At 49.2% G+C, this 25,193-nt stretch overlaps 1 protein-coding gene across 1 annotated transcript; it reads right to left on the bottom strand.

Moving 5' to 3' along the window:
- Positions 1 to 13,659: 13,659 nt before the first annotated feature.
- LOC147962440 (secreted RxLR effector protein 78-like) lies at positions 13,660 to 14,070 on the bottom strand. Its single transcript, XM_087534196.1, has one exon. It carries the CDS (start codon positions 14,068 to 14,070, stop codon positions 13,660 to 13,662), a length of 411 nt encoding a protein of 136 aa, XP_087390322.1.
- Positions 14,071 to 25,193: the final 11,123 nt, after the last annotated feature.

Raw genomic sequence — 25,193 nt, 5'->3', positions numbered from 1 at the left:
CACGTCCGTCGGTGGGGGGGGGGGGGTTGATCTGTTTTTTTTTTCGAGGAGGACGGGGAGGAATCTGAGATTAGGAATGGGGGGGTGTATATATAGGCATAAGTGGAGCTAGGAGAGTCCAAATGAGGTGCGGTTTTCGCCCACGCGATCGTGATCGAACGCTCTAGGACATGGAGAAGAGTTTGGTGGGTTTTGGGACAAATTTGGGGGGTGTTGGGCTGCAACACACACGAGGCCTTTTCGGTCCCTCGGTTAACCGTTGGAGTATCAAACGAAGTCCAAATGATACGAAACTTGACAGGCGGTCTACCGGTAGTAAACCAAGGCTGCATGGCAAGTCTCGGTCTAATCCGGAAATGTTTAATCCCCACACACGAAAGAACGCTAGAAAAGGCCACCGGAGGAGAACGAAGCGCCGGAATGCAAAACGGACAACGGGGAAAATGCTCGAATGCATGAGATGAACATGTATGCAAATGCAATGCACGTGATGACATGATAAGAGATGCACGAAAAAGAAAAACAACACACGGAGACAAAGACCCGAACCCGAGAAATAAATATAACTTAATGCCGGAAACGGCAAGAGTTGGATACAAATATGGAAAGTATATCTGGGGCGTTACAACACTCCACCACTACGAAAAGATCTCGTCCCGAGATCTAGGACTGAAAGAACTCCGGGTACTCAGAACGGAGGTGATCCTCGCGTTCCCATGTAGCTTCACAGTCGGAATGGTGAGACCACTTGACTTTGAGAAATTTGATTGACTTGTTGCGAGTCTTGCGTTCAGTCTCTTCAAGAATAGCAACTGGGTGCTCACGATAAGAGAGATCTTCTTGGAGCTCAATGTCCTCGAAGTTGACGGTGCGTTCAGGCGTCTTGAAGCACTTTCGGAGTTGGGAGACATGGAACACATCATGAACATTGGCAAAGTTTGAAGGAAGCTCGAGCTGATAGGCGAGGTCGCCTCTCTTGCTAGCAATCTTGAAAGGTCCCACGTATCTAGGGGCAAGCTTCCCTTTGATACCGAAGCGACGAGTACCTTTCATAGGAGAGACACGGAGGTAAACATGATCTCCGATCTCGAAAGCCAAATCACGGTGCTTACTATCATAGTAGCTCTTCTAGCGGGATTGGGCTGCTTTGAGGTTATCGCGAATGACCTTGCACATTTCTTCTGCCTCTGTGACCAGGTCATTACCCAGCGGCTGACGCTCACCGGTTTCAGACCAGTTGAGAGGGGTACGGCACTTCCTGCCATATAGAATTTCAAAGGGGGCCTTGCCCGAACTTGCTTGAAAACTGTTGTTGTATGAGAATTCAGCATAAGGAAGACAGTCCTCCCACTTCATGCCGAAAGAAATCACACAAGCCCTGAGCATGTCTTCGAGAATCTGGTTGACACGCTCGACTTGACCGCTTGTTTGAGGATGGAAAGTAGTGCTGAAGCGGATGTTGGTGCCCATGGCCTTCTGAAAAGAATCCCAAAACTTGGAGGTAAAGATGCTGCCACGGTCTGAAGATATCACTTGAGGAATACCGTGCAGAGAGACAATGCGAGAGGTATAGAGTTCCGCCAATTGAGCTGCAGTGATCGACTCTTTGATAGGCAGAAAGTGAGCCACTTTGATGATCTTGTCGATGACAACAAATATAGCATCATTGCCATGCTTGAACTTTGGAAACCCAGTCACGAAGTCCATTTCGATGTGGTCAAACTTCCATTCTGGAATGGCAAGAGGTTGGAGGAGACCAGCTGGCCTTTGGTGTTCTGCCTTCACTCTTCTGCAGACATCACATTCATTCACGAATTGAGAGATCTCGCGCTTCATTCGAGTCCACCAATAAGCTTGCTTGAGATCCTGATACATCTTCGTACTACCAGGGTGGATGGAGAGGAGAGAGTTGTGAGCCTCGTTCATGATCACTTTACGAAGTTCACCTTTGGGCACAACAATTCGATCCTCGAAGAAGAGAGTGTCTTTGTCATCAAGGCGGTAGCACTTGTACTTGGACTGACTCTTTGCAATACCAATCTTCACCTTTTTCACCATAGCATCAAGAAGCTGGGCTTGGCGAATCTGGTCTTCCAAGGTAGGAGAAACTTGAAGGTTGGCGAGGAAACCTTGAGGAACAACTTGAAGATTCAGCTTGCGGAAAGCTTCACAAAGCTCGGGTTGATAGCGCTTGAGAATCAGACTGTTGCAATATGCTTTTCTTCTCAAAGCGTCAGCAATCACATTAGCCTTTCTTGGAGTATACTCAATACTCGGATTGTACTCTTGAATCATTTCGACCCATCGAGTCTGCCTTAGGTTGAGATTAGGCTGGGTGAAGATGTACTTGAGACTCTTGTGATCAGTGAAAATGTCCACTTCCCTTCCCAATAGAAGATGTCTCCAAGTCAAAAGAGCATGCACAACTGCCGCCAACTCGAGATCATGAGTGGGGTAGTTCTTCTCATTAGGCTTCAACTGGCGAGAGGTATAAGCAACAACTTTCTTCTCTTGCATCAAAACTGCACCGAGACCTTGGAGAGAGGCATCACAAAAGACCTCGTACGGCTTGGTTTCATCAGGCGGAGTCAAAACTGGAGCAGTGATCAATCTCTCTTTCAAAGTGTTGAAAGAAATATCACACTCCGGAGACCAAACGTACTTGACGTGCTTCTGAAGAAGATTTGAGAGAGGCTTCGCGATCTTAGAAAAGTTTTCAACGAATCTTCTGCAATAGCTTGCGAGACCGAGGAAACTGCGGAGTTGCTTCACGTTCTGAGGAGGTTCCCAATTCACAATTGCGGATACCTTCTCGGGATTCACGGAAATGCCCTTGGCAGAGATGATATGGCCAAGATAAAGAACCTCATCGAGCCAAAATTCACACTTGGAGAACTTGGCGTAGAACTGATGTTCCCTGAGCTTGTCAAGAACCAAACGCAAGTGCTTGGCATGATCTTCCTTGTTCTTCGAGAAAACCAGAATGTCATCGAGATAGACCAAAACGAAGTCATTGGTGTAGGCGTTGAAGATGATATTCATCATGCGAGAGAACGTCGGAGGAGCGTTGGCGAGGCCAAAAGACATGACGGTGTATTCATATGAACCAAAGCTTGTTCTGAATGCTGTCTTGGGAATATCTTCTTTACGAATGCGAATCTGGTGATAACCCATACGGAGATCAAGCTTGGAGAATACTTGGGCACCCTTGAGTTGTTCGAACAGCTCATTGATGTTGGGAAGTGGGTATTTGTTCTTGATGGTCTTCTTGTTCACTGGACGGTAATCAACACAAAGTCGACTCGATCCATCCTTCTTCTTCACAAAAAGAACACCACAACCCCATGGAGAAGTACTAGGCCGGATGAGACCCAATCTTTCTTGCTCATCGAGTTGTTTCTTCAACTCCTTCAACTCATCAGGGCCGAGCTTGTAGGGACGTTTGCACACAGGTTCCGTACCAGGCTCAAGTTCAATAACAAATTCAACCGGCCGGTTTGGAGGCATCCCTGGGAGTTCTTATGGAAAAACGTCTTGATACTCACAAACAACCGGAATCTGCGAAATAGCATCCAATTCACCCTTCTCATTGAGAGAAAACAACCGGATGGTATTATCCCGAGTGGCAAAGACAATTACTTCCTCAGACGAATGAGTCAATTGAATCTGCCTGGCTGCACAATCAAGCTGAGCCTTGTGCTTAGAAAGCCAATCCATTCCGAGAATAAGATCAATATCCGAGTTACCAAGAACCACCGGAGAAGAGAGAAACTTGTAATCGCCCAACGTGATAGAGACATCGGGAGCAACCAAACTAGAAGTCAAAAGCTTGCCGGGAGAAACAACTTGCATGACTTTGGGCATAATCTCGGTATCAACATTGTGCTTCGATGCAAAAGGACATGCCAAAAAGGAATGCGATGCACCAGTGTCAAATAGAACTTTTGCAGGAATATCATTAACAGGAAGGTTACCCATGATCACATCTGACGAGTCCTCTACCTGAGCTGCATTCATCAAATTGACCTTGGCATGCTTGGGGTTATGCTTGACCACAGCTGTACTTGCCGATCTCACAGGAGGAGGAGGAGGAAGACGCCTCTGGTTGAAACACTTGTTGGCATAGTGACCCTTCTGTTGGCACTTGTTGCACGTGACCTCTGAAAGCGGACGGTGATACGGAGTACTCGATCTTGGAGCTTGAGACGAAGTCTTGTTCTGAAAGCCTGGGTTGGGTGGGTGGGAAGAACCACTACCACCTTTGCTCTTCTGCTGATACGGCTGACGGAACGGAGGAGGAAGCCAAAACTTCTGCTGCTTGGCCACTTGAGTAGAGGAAGAAGGAGTAACATCTCTGACGCGCTTCCTGGAAGCATCACACCTCAACTGAGCAGCCTCTTGCTTCAGTGCCATGTTGTAGAACTCATCGTATCTCAAAGGCTCAAAGAGAACAAGAGCGAGCTGAATTTCTTCACGAAGACCACCCCTGAACTGATAGATCATGCTCTTCTCATCAGGAACATCCTGCTTGGCAAAACGGGCGAGCTTCTGGAACAACTTGTTGTAGTCATAGACAGACAAAGAGCCTTGCTTCAGATTGCGGAATTCCTGATGCTTACTTTCAACCACACTTTGAGGAATGTGATGAGCGCGGAAATCTTGACGGAAATCATCCCAAGTGATAACACGTCCACCTCTGGAATCCTTGTACTGCTGGAACCACTCTTCAGCCTGATCTTTGAGTTGGAAGGAAGCGAACTTGACAAAGTCCTCAGGCCTGATGTTACTGCACTTGAAATGCTTACACAGATCCACAAGCCAATCGTCAGCATCGGTTGCCTCAACACAATTGCTGAAAGTCTTTGGCCCATTAGCAAGGAACTGGTTGAGTGTAGCAAAGTGACTCTGATTGCTGCCTTGATTCCCTTGACTGCCTTGATTGCGCTCTTGGATAATTTGCATGATCAGCTGAGTATTTGCATTGGTTGCGGCCATCACAGCTTGCCATGCCTCTGGAGGAGGTGGAGGCGGTGGCGGATCTTGATTCTGGTTCTGACTGGTGCTCTTAGCGGGAGCCATCCTGAAGAGGTTGACCACCGTTTAGCACATAGACAGATAAATATTGAAGCTGAATCCAACGGAATGAAAATTGCAACATACAGTCTTCACATCCGAACAAAATGAACGAATGCATTTCTCTTGAAGTGGTCACATATTCCTAAATTGCGAATCCATGAAGAATCAGGTAGAAGGAGTACAACAACGAGGGATGGAATCAACATATGACGTCGAAGCAAAACGAATGCCACAACTCGAAATAAAACCAAGGGTTGGCTTGCGGAATAAGCTGGAACAAATACATGATAGAAATTTCGTCCGAAGTTTTCGTGGTGGGACCTACACGGGCTCGATCGTACAGCACCATCATGTACAAGGCAGTGCACATGACATACGAAGCGTCCCCGAGTCAGCATAGCCAAGGACTCTTTAAGACACAACGAGACCACTGTAAAACCGACCGTGAATAGGCGATCCACTAGACGTCGAACCCCAATTTCATATCATACATCTGTCGGAAAGATATCCTAAGGCTACTTGAATTCCCACCTATGAAATTCCCGAAATTTTCCCGGTTATGCAATCAGGTGTTGGGGATACAGGGGAGCATAATATCTCACTCAAGCTAGCAATCCTACATCCAGCTGTATCCATCCTTCAACACATAACCAAGAAACCTTCGGAAACCCATCTATCTCAACCTTCGAAAAGCATCCGTTATACAAGTTATGGCGATACTCCCGAACTCCCGCCCCAGTACTGGGTGGCGTCGAGGTTATCTCACCAACGAACTGCATAAAGGAGATTTTTGATGTCGCACACAAATCTCAAGTATACCAGAATTGCAACGATAAAATTGTGACGACAACACCTCGGAGCTCAACTCCCCGGGACACTGCCACAACCCCTAAAGACAGGAGGCACCAAGAACAATGTTCTCATCACAAAACCATCGGAACAAAACCAAGATACTCGCGTGATCCTAAAATTTTTTTTAGTGAAATTTGAGAAGAGAAGAGTTAAAACTCTACGTCAGGATGCCTTACCAGAGCGATGAGGAGGCTGGGAAGTAAAAAGAATTCCTAAGCTCTCCTATATATAATTCCTAAGGACTCAAAACATTTTTCTAGACACAACTCGGCTTCTAAAAACGATCAAGCAATGGGGGCTCCTAAGGTCGGGGAAGGCTCTGATTACCAACTTGTAACGCCCTCGATGCGGCTATAGCTCCCACGTGTCGAGGCACGACTTAGAGACATAACCGCATTGAAAGCAATGTCGCAAGTCAGGCAATCATTACAACATCCCATGTAATACATAATAAAAGGGGGAGATAACATAGTTGGCTTACACTCGCCACGTCACATCAGAGTACATAAATAACATCCATCAAACAAACACTCATGGCCCGACTACGGCGCCAAAATGGAAAAGAACCCAACATGCGACAAGGCCCTGAATCGAAACCCAACTAGGCACCACTACTGATCATCGGGAAAGGAAACATAATAACGCTGAGAGTCCTCGTCGAACTCCCACTTGAGCTCGTACTCGTCACCTGGAGCGGAATCACCTGGACCTGCATCTGGAATTATAGTATCTGTGAGCCACAGGGACTCAGCAATCTCGCACCCTCGCGGTCAAAACTATTGCAAGCGACTAGCATATGTGGTGGCTAACTTATCCGCAAAAGAGAGCGAGAAGAGGAGGCAAGGCGCGAGCATGAAACTAGAGGAACAACCCGCGCAAGCATAACTCCAACTCCGTGTCCACTTCCCGGACTCCGCCGAGAAGAGGCCATCACGGTAACACACATAGTTGGTTCATTTTAAATTAATTAAGGTTCAGTTATCTACAATCGGACATTAACAAATTCCCATCTGCCCATAACTGCGGGCACGGCTTTCGAAAGTTCAATCCCTGCAGGGGGTCCCAACTTAGCCCATGACAAGCTCTCACGGTCAACGAAGGAATAGACCTCCACCCGAGTCACACCGATCAGACTCGGTAACCCGGTACAACAAGACAATTCGACAGGTTAAAACAAGACCAGCAACACCGCCCGAATGTGCCGACAAATCCCGATAGGAGCTGCACATATCTCTTTCTCAGGGCACACTCAGATGAGACATCCTACGAGTAAAACCAACCCTCAAGTTGCCCCGAGGTGGCCCCGCAGTCTACTCGGTCGGACCAACACTCAGAGGGAGCACTGGCCCGTGGGGGGGCTAAAAATAAGATGACCCTTGGGTCTGCAGAACCCAAAGGAAAGAAAAGGGTAGGTGGCAAATGGTAAAACCAAGGTTGGGCATTGCTGGAAAAGCTTTAATCGAGGCGAAATATCAAGGGGTTCCCATTATAACCCAACCGCGTAAGGAACGCAACATCCGGGAACATAACACCGATATGACGGAAACTAGGGCGGCAAGAGTGGAACAAAACACTAGGCGAGAGGCCGAGCCTTCCACCCTTTACCAAGTATATAGATGCATTAAGATAACATAGTAATATAGTGATATCCCAACAAGTAAATAAATGTTCCAACAAGGAACGGCTCCAATCTTCACCTGCAACTAACAACGCTATAAGAAGGGCTGAGCAAAGCGGTAACATAGCCAATCAACGGTTTGCTAGGACAATGGTAGGTTAGAGGTTCAATCATGCAATTGGGAGGCTGACAAGCAAGTGGTAGGCATCGTAGCAGTGGCAAAGCAAAAGAGCGAGCAAACTAGCATAGCAAAGATAGTAGTGATTTCGAGGGTATGATCATCTTGCCTGCACAGTCGTCAGAGTTGACTGGATCCTCACAAGCAAACTCAACGGGCTCCTCGGTAGCAAACTCGTCTCCCGGATCTACCCAACAAGACAAGCAAGAAACAAGGATACAATCAACCACGTGCAAGACTAAGCAATATGATGAAATGATGATATGCTATGCGGGATGCGATGCGGGATGCAAAATGCAAGATATGACAGGAAATGCATGAACCTGGCCTCAACTTGGAATTCCAAGGGTGCCACTGGATAGAGGGGCTGAAATCGCTTGAAAACGATATAAAGATCATTGGAATCGGAGTTACGGTTTGGAAATGGCGAGCGTTTTACGAAACGAACCGATCTGCGATATACAGCAAGTAGGCTCCTAAATGCAACGAAATGAACATGCTACAGCCACCAAAAATGAAAACAAAATACATGGCAGTGATGTACACAATATGGTTAACAAAACACTAGCACTGAGCCATAGGCAAATTCATCCATTAAGAGGTTCAAACAAGCATGGAAAAAATGAATATGCAAAACAGATTCCAGACTTAGTGAAATTAACACTAGCCTGAAATTTCAGATCACGAAGCCCTCTTCGGAGCAGCAAAACAACATGATAGATGACCTGAACATGACAAGTAAGAACATGGCATGGAGCTACTCAACAAGCTTAACAAAACACCCAAAGTGACCTGGGGCCAAAAGGGTTCACAAAATACTCTACCGAGCTCACGAACATAGCTCGAACACAATCAGTTTTCAGACTTAGTGAAAACTGAGACATGCTGAAATATAACCCACGAAGGCATGTAAACGAGCTCGATGCACTCACTACGGTGCAAGTCATGGCAAGGAAAGCATATAACCAGCAAGAAGGCACAATATGCTAGCTACACATGGCAAGAACAAAGGCATAGCATGCATGGATCACTAACGGTAGCATCGGCAAAATCGCAAACAAGTTGACGATCTGCCCAGGTTAACAACGAAGCAAAAGTTGAGCTCGATTGAGTCAACCTAGAGCACTCCATATATGCAAACAAAGACATGGATGGATAGAGCATAACATAAATATCAAAACTCCCTTACTGATCTTCCTCAAAAGAGGCATGGATCACTAGGAAACAAGCTGGACATATAGCATCATGAACTAAAATATCCCAGACTTAGTGAAAATCACTAAGTCCCTGGAATCAGCAATCTCAGGTACCTCCCTTCGCAAGCTTGCACAAGAAAACACACACATCCTAAAAATGCATGGGTGGCACCTCTGGAAAGAAGACAAAATGCTTAACAATTCATCCCAAAGGGGCACAGGCATATCATGCACGAATTAAACATGGCAAAAATGACAAAAGTGCATGATGAACTAACGGATCAGCAATTTTACTCACGAAGCCTCCTTCTAACAGCATTTTGGGCAACAAGATGACCTCAAATGCAAATGATGCAATGTAATGAAATGATGTACATGTCGAGACGAAGATTTTGATATATCATACGCCCAAAACGGAGCTACGGTTGCGGAGATATAAGCAGTCAAAGTTGCATAAAATAATTAGACGGGGGAGGGGAAAGTCAACCCCTAGGGTTTCAAAATTCCAGATCTGAGATCCAGATCGAGGCACGGGAACCGAGGCGGCCGGGGTATTGTAGCTTGCCCGAGTCGGAGCTCGCCGGAGACGCGGGCCGCCGGTCGGGGAGGAGGTTGCCGGGGGCGGCGCCGGCGTGGAGGCGGGCGGCGCGGCGCGGCGCCGGGGACGGCGAGGCGGCGGCGGCCGGCTCGGACGGGGAGGCGTGCGCCGGCGGCGGAGTTGCGGCGCGGCGGCAGCGGCTGCTCCGGCCGCCGGAGTCGGAAGGGGCGGCGGCGCTGGAGGCGGGGAGGCGCGGGGCGCCTAGGCCCGGGAGGCGGCGCGCGGGGGCCGGGCGCGGGCCAAGCGGGCCGGCGGCGATGCGGTCCCGCCCTGGGGACAGGTGGCGGGCGCTGGGTGGCTGGCGGCGGCGGGCGGACGTTGTCCGGTCGGATCCGGACACGTCCGTCGGTGGGGGGGGTTGATCTGTTTTTTTTTTCGAGGAGGACGGGGAGGAATCTGAGATTAGGAATGGGGGGTGTATATATAGGCATAAGTGGAGCTAGGAGAGTCCAAATGAGGTGCGGTTTTCGCCCACGTGATCGTGATCGAACGCTCTAGGACATGGAGCAGAGTTTGGTGGGTTTTGGGACAAATTTGGGGGGTGTTGGGCTGCAACACACACGAGGCCTTTTCGGTCCCTCGGTTAACAGTTGGAGTATCAAACGAAGTCCAAATGATACGAAACTTGACAGGCGGTCTACCGGTAGTAAACCAAGGCTGCATGGCAAGTCTCGGTCCAGTCCAGAAATGTTTAATCCCCACACACGAAAGAACGCTAGAAAAGGCCACCGGAGGAGAACGAAGCGCCGGAATGCAAAACGGACAACGGGGAAAATGCTCGAATGCATGAGATGAACATGTATGCAAATGCAATGCACGTGATGACATGATAAGAGATGCACGAAAAAGAAAAACAACACACGGAGACAAAGACCCGAACCCGAGAAATAAATATAACTTAATGCCGGAAACGGCAAGAGTTGGATACAAATATGGAAAGTATATCTGGGGCGTTACACCCTGGTACTCGCTGGCAGTACATGCAGCCCTAACGGCAAACTACACGTGCTCTATCGGCTTGTCTCCCTCCCGGACCTTATTCCGTTGAGCCCACCACTGCCACCACATGACGATGATAACCATCCGGTCTTTCTCAGGTAGCTGCCACAAACAGTCCAGGGTGGTGTCAACACAATCACATTCCGCAAGCTGCTGCCTGACATACTCAAGATTGAGACCCCGCCATAAATGCTTTACCTCATGGCACTCAACAAACAGGTGTTTGGCCGACTCGTTCCTCGCATTGCACAAGAAGCACTTATGATCCTCAATAACCATTCCCCTTCGACATAGGATATCCATAGTGGCCAGTGTGTTGTGCGCAAGCCGCCACATGAAATGCTGAACCTTCCCAGGACATGGCATTTTCCATAGTCTCTTCCATCTCACCTCCCCACCTCCATCTAAATTCCCCGCATCATGGGATATACCATTCGCCTGTGAACCCCTGGTCTCGGATAGTGCCCGTTTCAATTTATACACCTGCTTAATCGAGAACACACCTTTTGGGTCAAAGTGCCATGCCAAGAAATCTACTGCCCCGTCCCTTAATGGCACCTGAAGAATCAACTTGGCATCCTCATCCCAGAACATATCATTGACCAATTCCATATCCCACTTGCCAGTAGTTGGGTCGATAAGCTCAGAAACTTTGGTCAAAAGATTACCCCCATGAGGAGTGATGACTCGCCTAGACCAAGCTCTGGGTATCCATGGGTCATCCCGAATGTGAATGTTATGCCCACCCCCCACACGCCAGATCATTGTTACCTCTTGAGCACTGCGTTGGTTTTCCCTTGAAGAGGAAAGGGTGATGCAGCAAAGTAGCGTAAGTATTTCCCTCAGATTTTGAGAACCAATGTATCAATCCAGTAGGAGACTACACGCAAGTCCCTCGTACCTACACTAACAAATAAGAACTTCGCAACCAACGCGATAAAGGGGTTGTCAATCCCTTCACGGTCACTTACGAGACTGAGATCTGATAGAGATAATAATAATAAGATAAATATTTTTGGTATTTTTATGATATAGATAGGAAAACAAAGATTGCAAAATAAAATAGATTGGAAAGTTATATGATAAAAGATAGACCCAGGGGCCATAGGTTTCACTAGTGTCTCCTCTCAAGATAGCATAAGTATTACAGTGGGTGAACAAATTACTGTCGAGCAATTGATAGAAAAGTGCATAATTATGAGAATATCTAGGCATGATCATGTATATAGGCATCACGTCCGCGACAAGTAGACCGAAACGATTCTGCATATACTACTATTACTCCACACATCGACCGCTATCCAGCATGCATCTAGAGTATTAAGTTCATAAGAACAGAGTAACACATTAGGCAAGATGACATGATGTAGAGGGATAAACTCAAGCAATTTGATATAAACCCCATCTTTTTATCCTCGATGGCAATAATACAATACGTGCCTTGCTGCCCCTGCTTTCACTGGGAAAGGACACCGCAAGATTGAACCCAAAGCTAAGCACTTCTCCCATTGCAAGAAATATCAATCTAGTAGGCCAAACCAAACTGATAATTCGAAGAGACTTGCAAAGATAACCAATCATACATAAAAAAATTTCAGAGAAGAATCAAATATTTTCATAGATAAACTTGATCATAAACACACAATTCATCGGATCTCGACAAACACACCGCAAAAAGAGTTACATCAAATAGATTTCCAAGAAGATCAAGGAGAACATTGTATTGAGATCCAAAGAGAGAGAAGAAGCCATCTAGCTAATAACTATGGACCCGAAGGTCTGAGGTAAACTACTCACACATCATCAGAGAGGCTATGGTGTTGATGTACAAGCCCTCCATGATCGATTCCCCCCTCCTGCGGAGCTCCGGAAAATGCCCCAAGATGGGATCTCTTGGGTACAAATGGTTGCGGCGGTGGAAATAGGGTTTCGTGGTGCTCCTGGATGTTTTCGGGGTATATGGATATATATAGGAGGAAGAAGTAGGTCAGTGGAGCCACGAGGGGCTCACAAGGGTGTAGGGCGCGCCCAGGGGGGGGGGGGGTAGGAGCGCCCCTGCCTCGTGGCCTCCTTGTTGGTTTCTTGACGTCCACTTCAAGTCCCCTGGATCACGTTCGTTCCAAAATAACTCTCCCAAAGGTTTTATTCCGTTTGGATTCAGTTTGATATTCCTTTTCTGCGAAACATTGAAATAGGCAAAAAACAGCAATTTGCACTGGGCCTTGGGCTAGTAGGTTAGTCCCAAAAATAATATAAAAGTGTATAAATAAGCCCATTAACATCCAAAACAGATAATATAATAGCATGAAACAATAAAAAATTATAGATACATTGGAGACGTATCAATCATACCTTGTTTAACTAGGTTAGTGCCGTATGTGATGCTGCGCCATGCATAGGACATGTTTGAACTCTGCCCCGCATCCAGAATGGAGCAATCCGGGTAGTACTTGGCCTTCACGAGCTACACATACAAACTGTCTGGCTACTCTATCAGAAGCCACACTTGCCGGGCCAACATAGCAATGTTAAAGTCATGGATGTCTCTGAAACCAAGTCCCCCCTTCCCTTTGACCTTGTTAGCTTTGGCCAGCCAACCCAATGAATCTTGTTATCCTTGTCCTGCTGGCTCCACCAGTACCTAGCAATCATAGCACTAAGCTCTTCGCAGAAGGTTTTGGTGAGGTAGAACACTTACATTGCAAATGTTGGAACCGCCTGTGCAACAACCTTAACAAGAATTTCCTTGCCTTGCCTAGATAGTTTCCTCTCATTCCAGCCCTGCATGTAGTTCCAAATCCGGTCCTTTAGGTAAGCAAAAGCCTTGCACTTGGAATGCCCAATGTACATTGGGAGTCCCAAATATTTATCATTGTACGCATCACTATCAATGCCCAAGGCCCCCTTCACATTTCCTTTGGTCTGTTCGGAGCAGTTTTTACTAAACATCACCGTAGATTTCTCATGATTTACACAATGTCCCGAACATCTCTCATTGACCTGTAGGGTGCGTTGAAGTTCCAAGGCTTCCTCCATTCGTGCTCTCATGAGAAGCACTTAGTCATCAGCAAAAAACAGGTGTGAGATAGACGGAGCTCCCGGACAAATCTGTATACCTCCAAATCTACCTCACTGCTGGGCCTCATTCAGCAAAGCCGACAAAACCCTCTACACAAATTGCAAAGAGATAGGGAGAGCTCGGATCGCCCTGCCGGAGCCCTCCTGAAGGCGCAAATTGTTGGGATAGCTCGCCATTAACTTTGATGCTGTACCTCACCGAGGTTACACACTTCATTACAAGCTTCAGCAAGCTGCTCGCGAACCCAAGTTTATACATCATTGCTTCCAGGAAGGCCCACTCGACCCGGTCATAGGCTTTGCTCATGTCCACCTTGACCGCCGCAAACTCTTCCTTAGCAGTTTGTTTGTTCATCAAGAAATGTGAGATCTCATAGGCCATGAGGATATTGTCAGTTATCAGTCGTCCAGGTACAAACGCACTCTGATTGTCACAGATGATCTGCGACAGTATGAGCTTGAGTCGATTCGCCATTACCTTAGAGATGATCTTATACAGAACACTACACAAACTGATGGGTCGGAGGTCCTTTATCCTTTAGGGTTTTTTGACCTTGGGTATTAGCACAACATGGGTATCATTCCATCCAGCCGACATCTCACCCCCCTCGAGGACATGTCTCACCTCCTCAATGATGTTCCTGCCCATCAAATGGCATTATTTCTATAAGACTACCGCGGGCATACCATCTGGCCCTGATGCTTTTAGGTCCCCTATCTGATCAAGGGCAGCTTTGATTTCCATATCAGAGAATGCAGCTGTGAGGCTCTCATTCATAGCACTCGTTACCTTCACCGGAACAGCCCGGAGAAGCTCATCATATTGGCCATTACCATTCGAGGTGAACAGGTCCTGAAAATAAGATATGACATAGTTAGTGAGATCCCTTCGTTCCTCCACCACCACTCCATCCTCCCTCCTAAGCCTTCGGATTCTATTGGCCTTCCTTCTCGCCGAGGCATATCTAAAGAAAAACTTTGTGTTCCTATCCCCCTCCTTTAGCCCCCAAACGTGAGCTCGTTGCCTCCACTTTATATCAATGACTTCCTCCAAATGATCAACCAAACACCGTAATCTCACCTCCTCAGCAAGCTTCTCCGGTGTGATAGCTTGCTTTCTACAATTCTCCAACTCACACTTGGCCTCCTTTAGTTTCTTCTCCATATCACCCACCACATCTGAGGGAGTCCTGGATTAGGGGGTGTCCAGATAGCCGGACTATAACCTTTGGCCGGGCTGTTGGACTATGAAGATACAAGATTGAAGACTTCGTCCCATGTCCAGATGGGACTCTACTTGGCGTGGAAGGCAAGCTAGGCAATACGGATATGGATATCTCCTCATTTGTTACCGACCTTGTGTAACCCTTGCCCTCTCCGGTGTCTATATAAACCGGAGGGTTTTAGTCCGCAGGACAACAACTACAACATACAATCAAACCATAGGCTAGCTTCTAGGGTTTAGCCTCTCTGATCTCGTGGTAGATCTACTCTTGTACTACCCATATCATCAATATTAATCAAGCAGGACGTAGGGTTTTACCTCCATGAAGAGGGCCCGAACCTGGGTAAAACATCGTGTTCCCTGCCTCCTGTTACCATCCGGCCTAGACGCACAGTTCGGGACCCCCTACCTGAGATCCGCCGGTTTTGACACCGACATTGGTGCTTTCATAGAGAGTTCCTCTGTGTCGTCACTTTTAGGCCCGATGGCTCCTCTGATCATCAACAACAACGCGGTCCAGGGTGAGACCTTTCTCCCCGGACAGATCTTCGTGTTCGGCGGCTTTGCACTGCGGGCCAATTCGCTTGGCCATCTGGAGCAGATTGAAAGCTACGCCCTGGCCATCAGGTCAGATTTGGAAGTTTGAACTACATGGCTGACATCCGCGGAGACTTGATCTTCGACGGATTCGAGCCACAGCCGAGCACGCCACACTGTCACGATGGGTATGACCTAGCTCTGCCACCAAACAGTGCCCTGGAGGCCGCGCCCGCATCACCTCCGACCCTTAGCTCAAAGCCAACTGCGCCGATCGAGGACGGGTGGCTAGACATTGCCTCGGGGGCTGCGGTCTCAACGGCGATCGAGCCGAACACCAGCCTCATCCTCTGCGAAGCCTGTGACTCCAAGGTGCCGGACTCTTTTCCGGACTTCGAACCTTCCACGCCCCTGTCAATCAAATCTGATTGGGCGCCGATCATGGAATTCACCGCCACAGATATCTTTCAGCACTCGCCCTTCGGCGACATTCTGAATTCACTAAGGTCTCTCTCTTTGTCAGGAGAGCCCTGGCTGGACTATGGCCAACAGGATTGGGATGCGGACGACAAAGAAATTCGACGCCCACCCACCACCCACTTCGTAGCCACTGTCGATGATTTAACCGACATGCTCGACTTCGACTCTGAAGACATCGACGGTATGGACGACAATGTAGGAGACGAACATGAACCAGCGCCTATAGGGCACTGGAAAGCCACCTCATCATACGATATATACATGGTGGATACACCCAAAGAAGGCAATGGCGACGAGATAACGGAGGATGACCCCTCCAAGAAGCAACCCAAGCGCTGACGTCAGCGGCGCCGCTCTAAGTCCCGCCAAAGCAAAAGTGGTGATACCAGCACAGGAGATAATAACACTCCGGATAGTGCCGAAGACAACAATAATCCCCTCCAGCAAGATTTAGAGCAAGAGGATGGAGGAGTCAGCCCTCCTGAGAGAGTGACAGACGGAGAGGAGGAGGATGATAATTACATGCTCCCCTCCGAAGATGAGGCAAGCCTCGGCGACGACGAATTCGCTGTGCCAGAGGATCCCGTAGAACAAGAGCGCTTCAAGCGCCGGCTTATGGCCACGGCAAATAGCCTGAAGAAAAAGCAGTAGCAGCTTCAAGCTGATCAAGATCTGCTAGCTGACAGATGGACTGAAGTCCTCGCTGTCGAGGAATATAAACTCGAGCGCCCCTCCAAGAGTTACCCAAAGTGCAGGTTGCTACCCCGGTTGGAGGAAGAAGCGTATGATGCGGCTGATCGGCCACCTCGTGGCCGTGATAGAGAGGCATTCCAGCCAAAAGCTCAGCCCGCACCCCGATGCCATTCAAATAAAAAAGCATGGGGAAACACGCCAGACCTGCGAGACGTATTGGAGGACAAAGCAAAGCATGCAAGATCGATCTACGGATCACGAGGGCACGCCACTATGCGAGACGATAAACGCCATGCCGGATACAGTAAAAATAAATCCGGCCGGGCCGAACACAGTGGGCAGACCCATTCGAGCTGCGTCGCGGTATAGCCCAATACAGAGGCGCCGCACACCCTCTATGCTTCACAGACGAAGTAGTGGATCATCAAATCCCAGAAGGTTTCAAACCTGTAAATATTGAATCATACGACGACACTACAGATCCTGCGGTATGGATCAAGGATTTCCTCCTCCCGCGGCGATGACTTACATGCCATCAAATACCTCCCACTAAAGCTTAAAGGACCAGCACGGCATTGGCTTAACAGCTTGCCAGCAAATTCCATTAGCTGTTGGGAAGATCTGGAAGCCGCATTCCTCGACAACTTTCAGGGCACTTATGTGCGACCGCCAGATGCCGATGACTTGAGCCACATAATTCAGCAGCCAGAAGAGTCGGCCAGACAATTCTGGACTCGGTTCCTTACAAAGAAAAATCAAATCGTGGACTGTCCGGACGCAGAGGCCTTAGAGGCTTTCAAACACAACATCCGTGACGAGTGGCTAGCCCGGCACCTTGGTCAGGAAAAGCCGAAATCTATGGCAGCCCTCACGACACTCATGAACCGCTTTTGTGCGGGAGAAGACAGCTGGCTGGCCCGCAGTAATAACATATCAAAGAACCATGGTACTTCGGATACCAAGGATGGCAATAGCAGGTCGCGTCGCAACAAACATAAGCGCCGCATTAACAGCGATAATCCTGAAGATACGGCAGTTAATGCCGGATTCAAAGGCTCTAAACCCGGTTAGCGAAAAAAGCCATTTAAACAAAGTACGCCGGGCCCATCCAGTTTGGACCGCATACTCGATCGCTTGTGTCAAATACAAGGCACCCCCGACAAGCCAGCCAACCACACCAATAGGGATTGTTGGGTATTCAAGCAGGCCGGCAAGTTAAGCCGAAAACAAAGATAAGGGGCCACATAGCGATGACGAGGAGGAGACCCGGCAGCCGAATACCGGAGGATAGAAGAGGTTCCCCCCACAAGTGCGGACGGTGAACATGATATATGCAACGCACATCCCCAAACGGGAACGGAAGCGTGTGCTCAGGGACGTATATGCGTTGGAGCCAGTCGCCCCAAAGTTCAACCCATGGTCCTCCTGTCCGATCACCTTCGATCGCAGGGACCACCCCACTAGTATCCTGAAGGAAATATGCCCTAGAGGCAATAATAAAGTTATTATTTATTTCCTTATATCATGATAAATGTTTATTATCCATGCTAGAATTGTATTAACCGGAAACATGATACATGTGTGAATACATAGACAAACAGAGTGTCACTAGTATGCCTCTACTTGACTAGCTCGTTAATCGAAGATGGTTATTTTTCCTAACCATGAACAAAAGAGTTGTTATTTGATTAACGGGATCACATCATTAGAAGAATGATGTGATTGACATGACCCATTCCATTAGCTTAGCACCCGATCGTTTAATATGTTGCTATTGCTTTCTTCATGACTTATACATGTTCCTATAACTATGAGATTATGCAACTCCCGTTTGCCGGAGGAACACTTTGTGTGCTACCAAACGTCACAACGTAACTGGGTGATTATAAAGGAGCTCTACAGGTGTCTCCAAAGGTACATGTTGGGTTGGCGTATTTCGAGATTAGGATTTGCCACTCCGATTATCGGAGAGGTATCTCTGGGCCCTCTCGGTAATGCACATCACATAAGCCTTGCAAGCATTGCAACTAATGAGTTAGTTGCGAGATGATGTATTACGAAACGAGTAAAGAGACTTGCCGGTAACGAGATTGAACTAGGTATTGAGATACCGATGATCGAATCTCGGGCAAGTAACATACCGATGACAAAGGGAACACCGTATGTTGTTATGCGGTCTGACCGATAAAGATCTTCGTAGAATATGTGGGAGCCAATATGAGCATCCAGGTTCCGCTATTGGTTATTGACCGGAGACATGTCTCGGTCATGTCTACATTGTTCTCGAACTCGTAGGGTCCGCACGCTTAAGGTTTCGATGATAGTTATATTATGAGTTTATAAGTTTTGATGTACCGAAGGAGTTCGGAGTCCCGGATGAGATCGGGGACATGACGAGGAGTCTCGAAATGGTCGAGACGTAAAGATCGATATATTGGACGACTATATTCGGACATCGGAAAGGTTTCGAGTGATTCGGGTATTTTCGGAGGTACCGGGGAGTTACGAGAATACGAGGAAGAAGCAATGGGCCTTAGTGGGAAGGACCAGGAGGTGGCGCGCGCCCCTCCCAAGCCCAGTCCGAATTGGACAAGGGGTTTGGGGCGCGGCCCCTCTCTCCCTTCCTTCCCCTCTTCCCCCCTTTCCCCCCTTCTCCTAGTTGGACTAGGAAAGGAGGAAACCTACTCCAACTAGGAGTAGGAATCCTACTCCCCTGGCGCGCCTCTCCTAGGACCGGCCTCCTCCCCCCTTGCTCCTTTATATACGGGGGCAGGGGGGCACCTCTAGACACAGAAGTTGATCTTCATGATCGTTCTCTTAGCCGTGTGCGGTGCCCCGCTCCACCATAATCCTCGATAATATTGTAGCGGTGCTTAGGCGAAGCCCTGCGACAGTAGAACATCAAGATCGTCACCACGCCGTCGTGCTGATAGAACTCTTCCCCGATACTTTGCTGGATCGGAGTCCGGGGATCGTCATCGAACTGAACATGTGCTAGAACTCGGAGGTGCTGTAGTTTCGGTGCTTGATCGGTCGGGCCGTGAAGACGTATGACTACATCAACCGCGTTGTCATAACGCTTCCGCTGTCGGTCTACGAGGGTACGTAGACAACACTCTCCCCTCTCGTTGCTATGCATCACCATGATCTTGCATGTGCCTAGGAATTTTTTTGAAATTACTACGTTCACGAACATATCTGTCATGGTGGATTCGCCGCACTGGTCCTAGACCCAATCATTAACGGATTTGACCTCACTCGAGTCCTCATGGATGGCGGCAGCAGCCTGAACCTGCTTTATCAGGACACAACGCGCAAAATGGGTATAGACTCCTCAAGGATCAAACCCAGAAAAACGACCTTGAAAGGCGTCATTCCAGGTGTAGAGGCCCATTGCACAGGCTCAATTACACTGGAAGTGGTCTTCGGATCCCCGGATAACTTCCGAAGTGAAGAGTTAATCTTCGATATAGTCCCGTTCCGCAGTGGTTATCATGCACTGCTCGGGCAAACCACATTTGCTAGATTCAATGCGGTACCGCATTATGCATACCTCAAGCTCAAGATGCCAGGACCTCACGGAGTTATTACCATCAATGGAAACACAGAGCGCTCTCTCTGAACAGAGGAGCACACCGCGGCCCTCGCAGCAGAAGCACAAAGCAGCCTCTCAAGGCAATTAACTAGTTCGACGTTTCCAAACCCGGAAACCGTCAAGCGCGCTCGGAGCAATCGGCAAATAGACCGTCTGGCGCGATCTGAGATCGCGTAGCAATGCGGCCCCACCCCAGTCCTAGCCAAACGGCGAAATCCGTGCCACGCGTACATAATTACGCATTGAAAATACCATGGGCGCAGGTGGGGAAGGGGGGCAAAACTGCGGCACGCCCCAGGACGCGGCTTAAACCACACTAGGGGCTCCCAGCTTTGTTATTTTTCTCTTTTTCAGGATTTTAATCTCCGGAAACCCTGTCCGGCAACACTATTGCCGAACACATGATGCAGTGACCAAGGAGGCAGAAAGCTAAGTCGCACCACGGAATTCCCAAGTGGATTACAGTAACGAGCGAAATATTTGATTTAGTACTATTCCTCAGCCTGGCCCTGGAAGGGACACAGTCCTACTCTTTGCTTATCGCACTATCTGTATCATTCTGCTTTAACGCACCTTTTTGAATAAACAATGCATAGCACTGCGCCTATTATTGCATTCTTGTTTTACATATATGTGTTCATTAACGACGCCTTGCAACCGTACACTTTGGTACGGCCAATACACCAGGGGCTTACGTACCCCACAATATGGTGTGAAAAGTCCGAACACTTTCACAAGTGCGGCACCCTGAACTTATAGCATTATATGCATCAGCTCCGAATCATGTCTTTGGTCAAATGTTGGGTTTGCTCGGATCCTATGTTTTGGTACCTTACGTTCCGCTCTATCGTCTAAGGTAGCGCTAGGGAACTACTGCGATTGTGCCCCGGTTCTGCCGGGCTTAGCACCTCAGTAGAGAAAGCTAAAACTGACTGTCATGATAAGGCGAGAGACTGGTCGCTGTTCGGCGAGGTTTTCGAGTCCCTAAAGACTTATGCCGCTTAGGGCGAGGGGCCGGCCCTGTCCGGCTTAAAGGCGTGTATCGCACCCTGAATTCGGCCTTCCGAATACCAGGGGCTTTGCCGAAATTTAAAATTATAGAATTCTATGGCTAAGTGAGAGTGATAAAGCATTATTAGTCCGGTTGCCTTGTTCGTTGTGCTAAGCACCTCCCTCGAAGGACCCAAACATGGGAACAAGAGTGCTCAGGTTTATCCCGAACACCCCATCACTAGTGGCATGGGGGCAGAAGCCGAGGACTAGTCATCTCTCAGATTGGATAAACGGCCAAACAGAAGGTAATATTTTAAATTCAAACAAGCGTTGCATAGCGCGTATGAAACAAGTTTTCATAAATACAGGATCACACGAGCGAGTTTTACTCAAATATTACATCTTTTGTACACTCATCCGCTATGAGACGGGCACTCGGCAGAACACCCTCATAGTACATCTCGGGGTGGCAGTGCTCCTTGCCCTCCGGCGGCCCTTCCTTGATCAGCTTCACAGCGTCTAGCTTGACCCACTCCAATTTCACACGGACGAAAGCCCGGCGTGCACCTTCAATGCAGACGGATCGCTTGACGTCCTCCAGCCGCGGGCAGGCATCCACAAGCCGCCTCACCAGGCCGAAGAAGCTGTTCGGAAGGGCGTCGCCTGGCCACAGCCGGACTATAAAGCCCTTCATGGCCTGTTCGGCCGCCTTATGTAGCTCGACCATCTGGTTCAGCTGGTCGCTCATTGGCACTGAGTGTTCGGCCTCAGTATACTGAGACCAGAACAACTTCTCCGTTGAGCTTCCATCCTCGGCCTGGTAAAATTGTGCGGCATCGGACACGCTGCGGGGCAAATCTGCGAATGCTCCTGGAGAGCTCCGGATCCGGGTAAGTAATCGGTAATTTACTCTTACATGCTTGCTTTTCAGATAGAAAGCCTTACCCGCCGCCATCTTCTTCATTGCGTCGATCTCCTGGAGGGCCTTTCGGGCCTCGGCCTTGGCACTTTTTGCACTCTCGAGGGCCGCGACAAGCTCAGACTCTCGCGTCTTTGAGTCAAGCTCCAACGCCTCGTGCTTCGCCACGAGAGCCTGGAGCTCTTGCTGCACCTCGCCCACCCGAGCCTCGTGCTTCTCTCGCTCGGTGAGCTCCTTGGCCGCTTTATCTTCGGCCTCGGATAGCGCTTGCTTTAGGGTCGCCACTTCGGTTGCGGCCCCTTGCAAATTCATGATACTCCTATCATTTTGCAATCGCATTTATTTTTATACATATACATAGACTAGGTGCTACTTACCTTTATTCTCCTCGAGCTGCCTCTTGGTAAGGCCGAGCTCGTCCTGGGACCCTTTAAGGTCCTGCTTCAGTACAGCGACCTCCACAGTCAGTGCGGCAGATGCCAGCAGCGAAGCCTGCATATGCATATTGACATACTTCTATTAGACTCCTGTGATATTGTTTGATCCTCTATTCGGATTTTCTTTGTGAACACCGAACAGAGCATCAGGGGCTACTGTCTATGCGGTAATATTTTTCCTATACTTTAAAACACTTACCTCAAAGCTTGTTAGAAGGCTGGCACAGGCTTCAGTCAATCCGCTCTTAGCGGACTGAACCTTCTGGATCACCGCACTCATAATAGTGCGGTGCTCCTCGTCGATGGAAGCGGTGCGAAGCTCTTCCAGCAGATTATCCGTCGCCTCTGGATGGACAGAGGTCGCCGGTGCCGGCGTCTCGCCCCTCTTAGAAGGAGGCCGCCTACCCAAGCCCGGAACCACTGGAGGTTCCGGCGCGGTGTTCGGCTGAGGGCCGAACTCGGAGCTCTCAGGGGCCCTGTCCCCTCGGCTCCCGGAGTCCGGAAGGTCACCTTGAGGCGCCTCCGGGGCTGTCTCCCCTCGACCCGGTGCCTCTTGAGATGGCACCTCGGCGTCATCAGCAGGATGAGGGGAGGTGGCGGTCGGGACTAGATCGCTATCCATGTCCGACGAGTCCAAGGAGCCGTCCGATGATACATCGATACTGGTTCGTGGCAGCCTGCATAATCATATCTTGGCATTAGGGAAAGCAGTGCGGCAAAGGAATACTATGACTTACTCTGGTATCCGAATACTTACGACTTCCCCAGGGGCTTGGCCCTGGGCATCCACTCGTCTTCGCTGTCGGCGGCAGTGGTGGAGTAGTCCGTAGGGAGGGTCCGCCCTTTCTTGGACCCTCCGGCCTCCCCAGTTGGGGCGGCCTTCCTTTTCTTGTCTCCCCCGTATGGAGGGGGAGCGTCCTCCTCGTCTTCGGGGGAGGATTGCGCTGTAGAGTCCTCGGACGGTAAGTCCGGTGATGCCTGGCGTCAGGAACTCTTTCGGGTTCCCTTGGCCTTCTTGGTCTTCTCCGGCACCGTGTAAGGAGCCGGAGTCAGCATCTTCGTCAGAAGAGCGTTTGCTGGGCCTTCGGGCAAAGGAGCCGGACAGTCGATCTGTCCGGCCGTCTCCTGCCAATTCTGTCAAAGGTACGGGAGTTTAGATCCCGCATGGAGCCAAGCTATGAAAAACATCTATCCTGTAAGAGGTAAAGGCAGCTTACCACGCTGGCTTGGCGCTTCGCGCTGAATCCATGATCCTCAATAGTAGGAGGGGGGACCTCAGCGCTCTTGAACAGCACCCTCCAGGCATCTTCGTGAGTGGTGTCGAAGAGCTTGTTCAGAGTTCGGTGCTGTGCCGGGTCAAACTCCCACAAGTTGAAGGCCCATTGTTGGCACGGGATGATCCGGCGGATGAGCATAACTTGGACTACGTTGACAAGTTTGAGCTTCTTGTTCACCATGCTTTGAATGCATGTTTGGAGTCCGGTCAGCTCTCCCGGATTACCCCAGGACAGGCCCTTCTCTTGCCAGGTGGTGAGCCGTGTGGGGAAGCCAGATCGGAACTCGGGGGCCGCTGCCCATGTAGGGTCACGCGGCTCGGTGATATAGAACCACCCCGATTGCCACCCCTTTATTGTCTCCACAAAGGAGCCCTCAAGCCATGTGACGTTGGGCATCTTGCCCACCATGGCGCCTCCGCACTCCGCCTGGCAGCCGCCCACTACCTTCGTCTTGACATTGAAAGTCTTCAGCCATAAGCCGAAGTGGGGCTTGATGTGACGCCCCCGATTTAATCGTACACTAATCATACACGCAAACATGTACGATCAAGATCAGGGACTCACGGGAAGATATCACAATACAACTCTACAAATAAAATAAGTCAAACAAGCATCATATTACAAGCCAGGGGCCTCGAAGGCTCGAATACAAGAGCTCGATCATAGACGAGTCAGCGGAAGCAACAATATCTGAGTACAGACATAAGTTAAACAAGTCTGCCTTAAGAAGGCTAGCACAAACTGGGATACAGATCGAAAGAGGCGCAGGCCTCCTGCCTGGGATCCTCCTAAACTACTCCTGGTCATCGTCAGCAGGCATCACGTAGTAGTAGGCACCTCCGGTGTAGTAGGGGTCGTCGTCGACGGTGGCGTCTGGCTCCTGGGCTCCAACATCTGGTTGCGACAACCAGGTAGAAGGGATAGGGGGAAAAGAGGGAGAAAGCAACCGTGAGTACTCATCCAAAGTACTCGCAAGCAAGAAGCTACACTACATATGCATGGGTAAATGTGTAAAGGGCCATATCGGTGGACTGAACTGCAGAAAGCCAGAATAAGAGGGGGGACAGCTAATCCTTTCGAAGACTACGCTTCTGGCAGCCTCTGTCTTGCAGCATATAGAAGAGAGTAGACTGAAGACCTCCAAGTAGCATCGCATAGCATAACCCTAACCGATGATCCTCCCCTCGTCGCCCTGTGAGAGAGCGACCACCGGTTGTATCTGGCACTTGGAAGGGTGTGTTTTATTAAGTATCCGGTTCTAGTTGTCATAAGGTCAAAGTACAACTCCAAGTCGTCCTGTTACCGAAGATCACGGCTATTCGAATAGATTAACTTCCCTGCAGGGGTGCACCACATACCCCAACACGCTCGATCCCATTTGGCCGGACACACTTTCCTGGGTCATGCCCGGCCTCGGAAGATCAACACGTCGTAGCCCACCT

The sequence above is a fragment of the Triticum urartu genome, chromosome 7A, assembly GCF_056163025.1.
Source record: "Triticum urartu cultivar PI428250 chromosome 7A, HENAU_Tu73, whole genome shotgun sequence".
In the NCBI taxonomy this organism is placed as follows: Eukaryota; Viridiplantae; Streptophyta; class Magnoliopsida; order Poales; family Poaceae; genus Triticum; species Triticum urartu.
The sequence above is the reverse complement of the archived record's forward strand: the minus strand, read 5'-3'. Positions and strand labels throughout refer to the sequence as shown.